The sequence below is a fragment of the Corylus avellana genome, chromosome 4, assembly GCF_965113065.1.
Source record: "Corylus avellana chromosome 4, dhCorAvel1.hap1.2, whole genome shotgun sequence".
In the NCBI taxonomy this organism is placed as follows: Eukaryota; Viridiplantae; Streptophyta; class Magnoliopsida; order Fagales; family Betulaceae; genus Corylus; species Corylus avellana.
The window spans coordinates 13,111,552-13,118,287 of NC_142493.1; the positions used below are offsets into that span (position 1 = coordinate 13,111,552).

Genomic DNA, 6,736 nt, shown 5'->3' on the forward strand with positions numbered 1-6,736 from the left:
TTAAATGCTAGAAAGGTGGAAAGCAAAAATTTCAATTTCCTTGAAACTGATGAAATTATATTTATTCTCCCACAGTGCTGCTCAAGTTTACATAGACATAAACTGTAATGCTACCAGTAATTATACTTTTGGGAGTGTCTATGAGCAAAATCTTATTTGTACTCTTACATCTCTTCTTGCCAATTCTTCTCTAGGTGGATTCTATATCACTAGCGTGGGTCTGAATCTTGATGTGGTTTATGGCCTCATACAGTTTTGTGACTTTGCACAATTTATTCGGTTTAGTTTCTTCTCCATTATGTTTTTATTTTTTTTATTTTTTTTTTATTTTTATTTTTATTTTTTTTATATAAATGAAGATATCATTTATTGCATGAGTGCTCCCAAAACCGATGTAGTTTGGGCCAAGTCAACTCAATTAAACTCTTAATCCTAATTAATTAAGGTTGTCTTCATATAAATGTATCCATACATTCCTAAGGCCATAATTTTCTTCATATCACTGTTTATCTTCGTTTTAACCAAATTTCACTTAAATTTTATCACCTCCATCCTCTCCTTCGAATAAAATCGGATTTAAAGCTGCTAGATATTGTTGTAGCATCTTTATCAAGTTACTCTTTCCTCTAACTACTTACATAGAGATGCATCCCTAACACATGTTATTTCTAATGTAGTAAGCTATGGATAACAGTTGGATGTCAAAGCCTAGGAACCCCCAAGAGTTTAGGATTGGTGTTTTGAATTTTATTGAGTTTGCACTCGATAACACAAACACCTGGAAAAATTAAGTGCCCGTGTAAGAAGTGTTATTTTCGCAAGACTTTCCCGTGATGGATATGACTATTTTTTGTTAGGAAAAGGAGGAGGGTTTTTGCAGGGTTACACAACATGGGTCATGCATGGGTAACAATACCCAAGCATTGCCCATGCCATTAACACTCTTGTTATTGGTGAACCAATACATGAAGGCTACATTATGGCTCCCGAGCCAATGTATGAGGGCTATAATATGGCTCCCAAGCCAATGCATGTGAATTTGCCCGGTGAGATGCAATCCCTTTTGCATGATGTTTTCCCCATGCACAACATTCAGGAAGATGAAGGTGAGTCTTAGATGGGTGTGGAAGCTAGAGTTGGACACCAAGACGGAGAAGTTCCTACTGAGGATGCCCAAAAATTCTTTAAATTGTTGAAAGATTCAGAGGAGCCATTGTGGTCAGGGTGAACAGATGACAGTATGTTTATTGCAATTCATGGTCTTTTTAATTTGAAGTGTGAAGGTGGATGGAGTAATGCCTCTTTTACAAAGTTGCTTGGATTTCTCAAAGGTATTGTTCCATCAGATGCAAATTTGCCTAAGGACAAATACGAGGAAAAAAGTATTTGAAGGACTTGGGGCTGGGATACGAGAAGATCCCGTCATGCAGCAATGGTTGTATGCTGTTTTGGAAGGACAATGAGAAGTTAGAAAGATGTACAAAATGCAATGCGTCAAATTGGAAGCAGCCCAAAGGTTGGGATGATGATTCGTCTTGAAAATTGAAAAGAAAACCTGCAAAGGTATTGTGATGGTTTCCTTTGAAACCAAGATTGCAAAGGTTCATGTCACATAAGACCGCTTCACACATGAAGTGGCACACTGAAAAGCGCACAAAGGATGGGGTACTAAAGCATCTTGCCGATGGACTAGCATGGAAGGATTTTGATGAGCGGTACTCAAAATTTGCCTTTGACCCACCCAATATCAAGCTTGGTTTATCATTAGATGGATTTAATCCTTTCGGCAATATGAGCTCTACTCACAGTTTTTGGCCAATAATGTTGGTACCATATAATTTGCCTCCTTGGATGAGCATGAAACAAGATTTTTTTTTTTTTTTTTTTTTTTAATGTTATCCCTTATTATCCCAGGCCCAAGTTCACCTGGACTAAAGATAGATCTCTACTTAGAGCCTTTAATATCAAAATTAAAGGAGTTATGGGATGTCAGAGTACCAACTTATGATGCATCCTCCAAATGTAACTTCATAATGTGTGCAGCATTGATGTGGACAATAATTGATTTTCCTGCGTATGGTGATTTTTTCGGGTGGTGTACGAGAGGGCGTGCAGCATGTCCTTGTTGTATGGGTAATACATGGTCTAAGCGGTTAAGAAATGGGAAAAAAATCATGTTATATGGAGCATAGGCGATGGTTGCCAATGGATCCTTCGTCTATTGTGCCAAACGGCGATGAGATCATGTCACAGTTAGAGGGAGTTCAATGTGTTGCTGACCAGCCTTATATTAAGAAAAATGGAAAATTACACTTTACTCCCCACCCAAAGTTTGAGGTGATTTTCAATTCAACCTCCAATGTTTCAATTTTTGCAATGCACCCCCCAAACTTTCAATTTTTTGCAATTCGACCAATCCATTAGTCAAAGCCATTTTGACAGATGGAACAGTGATCACGTGACTCGCACGTGATCACTTTTGTAGCTTTCTTCCCCAAAATATCCTCCCCACCCACTTCAATTTTTGCAATGCACCCCCCCCCCCCCAAAAACTTTCAAAATTTTGCAATTCAACCAATTCGTCAGTCAAAGCTGTTTTGACTAACGGAGCAGTGATCACTTTTGTAGCTTTCTTCCCCAAAATGCCCCCCCCCCGCCCCCCCCCCCCCCCCCCACCCATAGATGATACTTGATTTGATACTAGAAGGTACCTGATTTTCCAAGTTACGTGGTCTTGTGTGGAAGAAGTTGCCTGGTCCTGTTGCACTTGCCCAAATGAAGATAGAGGTTGATAATTTAGGCCGAGATTATGGGGATACTCGACTGAGGAAATCTCTTGTTAAGCCTTCTAGTCCACATGTATCTCCAGTGTTGGGTCATGGATCAGCCACCTAGGGCCCAACAAGCCTTCCGAGGCCATCCAATGTTCAAGCACTACTAAAACGGAGCCCAGGCTATACTCAATCAGCCCATCTCGATACATAGTCTAACAAGCCTATGTCTCTCCTAGCTTCTCAAGTAAGCTTTCATTATTCGCCATAACATTGTCCAGCTATCATTACCAAACCGAGACATGTGTACCGAAAACAACTCGAGCACACATATCCACGCCAGCAAGGCCAAATTGCATGATCCAAGGTCTAGTCTCCTAAGATCGTGGAGCCACCAACAACCCATATCCTTTTATCAGCACTATACAATAGATAAAGATATGGGGCCGACAATGAAGGGTGATAACCACCACCTGATGCCTATAAAAGGGTTCATAATTTGGTAATCGCAATTCTCTCTCAAGCTCTCATTGCATTTATATTCTCTCTAAGCAAATCATTGACTTAGGCATTGGAGCTATCCCCCGATGGCACACCATCGACATCTCTGATCCTATTCTTTCTGTGTTGTAGCTCGACGATTCCTCGGTTGATTTGTCGCTAAGCAATTTGACGGTTCCTTGGTTATCATGTTGCCTACCATTCCGACTATCCCTTGTAATTTTTTTTTGTATTACAACCTGACGATTCCTCAGTCATACGATCCTCGGTCGATTTGTTGCTAAGCAATCTGATGGTTCCTCGATTATCATGTCGCCTGCCATTCCGACTATCCCTCTTAAAGTGTGCCACATTACTCTCAAAAAATTGTCATCAACAGTTTGGTGTTGCCTGTTAAAACTTCAATTTTCATCAGTTCTTACCATTTAAAATCTGAGATGGTGACTACACGCTCACACCCTCAGCCAGAGGTTAAAGCTGGTATGGCTAGGACGTCTGACCATCAGAATGCTCAGTTCGAGGAGTTCAGGAGACGCATGGACGAGTCCATGGAAGTGCTAAAGAAGCAAAATGAAGATCTCGCTACTTGACTTACTGCTGCTGAAGGCCGTAATAGCGGGAGGGACCAAGAACGTGAAGTGAGGCATGAAAGGAATTGAGAGGACCAAAAAAGCTCAGGCTGTTGATAAACAAAGCTGAGGAGTTGATCAACTAGGAGGAAACCATTGGGGCTTTATTGAAGTCCAAAACCCAGGCTACCTCAGCTAAGGCCAGCAACAAAAAAGTAGTATTGGAGAGTTCTAGGAAGAAGAGAACGGAGGAGATAGCACCTCTAAAGAGTCTGCAAAGGAAGGTGGAGCCATAGCACTAGCAAGGCTAGAAATTGACTAGTTTGAATACCAGTGTTACCGAGGTATTCATGGAGATCAAAGGTTATCCAGCCTTTAGATGGTCGACGAAGATGAGGAATCCTCCATACAAGCGCACCAATCAAAAGTATTGTGAGTATCACAACGACGATGGTCATCTCACCGAGGAGTGTATATCTCTTCGCCGTGGAATAGAAAACTTTATTAGGAACTGTAGGTTGGTGAGGTTTTTGGCTGATGGAAGGAATAGGGGTAGAGAGCCTCAAGAGCCTTTACGGCGGGATGGTAACAACGAAGCCCCCGATGGAAGGTGGGATGATCGTGTTGTGAGGCCAAGACAAGATACCAAGCTGAGGATAGATCAAGAAGGCCACCAAATCCCTCGGAATCAAGATGTGATAGGAGAGATCCACACGATCTCTAGGGGTTGATTGGTAGAGGCGAGTCAAATTCGGCAAGGAAGGCTCATGCAAGAAGAGTGAATGTAGATGATGTTTTCCTTCTTGAAAGACCTTCTAAAGCCCAAAAGAAGGATCCAATGATCCTATCATTCTCAGAAGATGACGCAGAAGGGGTAGCAATGCCCCACAATGACGCGCTAGTTGTGAAGGTAACAGTGGGGAATCACAGCATTCAGCGAATTCTGGTGGATAACAGAAGCTCGGTTGATATCTTATACTGGCCAGTTTACAAACAAATGGGAATAGATCGGGAGAGGATCAAACCATTTGGCTCACCCAAGGTTGGATTTGCAGGAGAGCAAGTCCAACCCATCAGGCTCGTCTCCCTTCCTGTTATAGTGGGAACAACCCCCAAACAAGTGACAATAATGGTGGGTTTCCTGGTGGTTGACCGACCATCTGCCTACAACGTAATCATTGGTCAATTGGCACTAAATAAGTTGAAAGCGAAAACTTTAACTTACCTCCTGAAGATGAAATTCCTGACAGATGATGGAGTCGGGGAAGTCAAAGGAGACCAAATTGCAGCGAGAAAGTGTTACAACACTTCTCTGAAGAAATCGTCGGATTTGCACCTTTAACGATCAATAGTGCGGGCAGCATGAAAGAGGGTGAACTCACTGAGGAGCTAGTAGACATATCGGTAGGGGAAGGCGAAGTTGTGAAGATCGGTTCACAACTGGCCTTGAAAGTCCGAGATAGCTTCGTCAGCTTTCTTAAAAAATTGTTAAAGTCTTTGCTTGGACACATGAAGACATGCCAGGGATTATTCCTGAAGAAATACTTCACCAGCTGAATGTGGATCCGGAGATGAAGCCGATGAAACAGAAGAGAAGAAACTTTGCCCCCGAGTGAAACTTGACCATAGCTGAAGAAATGGAGAAGTTGCTTATGGCTCAGTTCATCGAAGAAATCTTTTACCCCGATTGGTTGACCAATGTAGTGTTGGTCAAGAAGTCGAATGGGAAATGGAGGATGTGCGTGGATTCCACCGATCTTAACAAGGCATGCCCAAAGGATAGCTTTCCACTTCCGTGAATTGATGTGCTGGTGGATTCGACAGCTGGATATTATGATGCATTTTTTGGGTACAACTATATTTACATGCATCCAGCTGACCGAGAGAAGACCGCCTTCATCACCGACCGAGGTTTGTACTGGTACGAAGTCATGTCTTTTTGTCTAAAGAATGCAAGAGAAACCCACTAGAGGTTGGTCAACAAAATGTTTCTAGGATAGATCGGACGTGACATGGAGGTCTATGTTGATGATATGCTCATCGAGAGCGTATTGCCACTAGATCACACACATGATTTACAAGAAACGTTTAAGACGTTGAGGCAATACGGGATGAGTTGAATCGCACAAAGTGCACTTTTGGAGTTTCCTTAGGGAAGGTCCTCTATTACATGGTTTCAAATCGAGTAATTGAAGCCAACCCTAAAAAGATTTAAGTTGTCCAGGAAGAAGGTGTACAGAAGCTGGTGTACTTCATCAGCCGAGCCTTGAGAGGATCGGAGGAAAGGTACGTGCAGATGGAGAAGCTTGCCTTCACCTTAACCATCTCATCGAGGAAGCTTCGGCCATCCTTTCAAGCCCACACCATTAGAGTCTTAACCGAGTATCCACTAAAGAAGGTACTTCGGAAGCTAGATCTATCTGGTAGATTAGCTAGCTGGGCTATCGAAATCAGGGAGTTTGACATTGATTTTGTCCCTCGGAAGGCCATCATGGGCCAAGCACTCGTAGATTTCTTGGCAGAATTCACCAATTTGCTAGAAATCAAGGAGTGGCCAAAAGACGAAACATGGGTAATTTACGTGGATGGATCATCCACAAGGAAGAACGGTGGAGCTGGATTAGTACTAATCACACAAGACAGAGAAGAATTGTGTAGTTCTTTGAGGTTGGAATTCAAAACTACCAACAACGAGGCCGCGTATGAAGCAGTCTTGGAGGGACTTAGCTTGGCTCGAGAAATTGAAGCAAAATTTGTGGAGGTACGAAGCAACTCTCAAGTGATTGTCGGACACATCCGAGTGTGGTTCGAAGCCAAAGGCGAGAAGATGAAGCTGTACTTGGAAAAGGTACAAAACATGCAGAATGTTTTCAAAAAATTCTGCATCATCAAGGT

The 6,736-nt window shown here is 42.4% G+C and overlaps 1 protein-coding gene across 1 annotated transcript; it reads left to right on the top strand.

Annotated features, from left to right (window-relative positions):
• The first annotated feature begins 4,191 nt into the window (after nt 1–4,191).
• Nucleotides 4,192–5,183, top strand: LOC132178089 (uncharacterized). Its single transcript, XM_059590546.2, has 2 exons — nt 4,192–4,467; nt 4,566–5,183. The coding sequence occupies exons 1-2, from the start codon at nt 4,192–4,194 to the stop codon at nt 5,181–5,183; spliced, it is 894 nt and encodes a 297-aa protein (XP_059446529.2).
• Nucleotides 5,184–6,736: the final 1,553 nt, after the last annotated feature.

Coding starts and splice junctions, on each gene's coding strand:
- LOC132178089 (XM_059590546.2), top strand. CDS start 4,192: ATGGAGATCAAAGGTTATCCAGCCTTTAGATGGTCGACGAAGATGAGG. Junction 4,468..4,565: donor GAAGGTGGGATGATCGTGTT/GTGAGGCCAAGA, acceptor CACGATCTCTAG/GGGTTGATTGGTAGAGGCGA.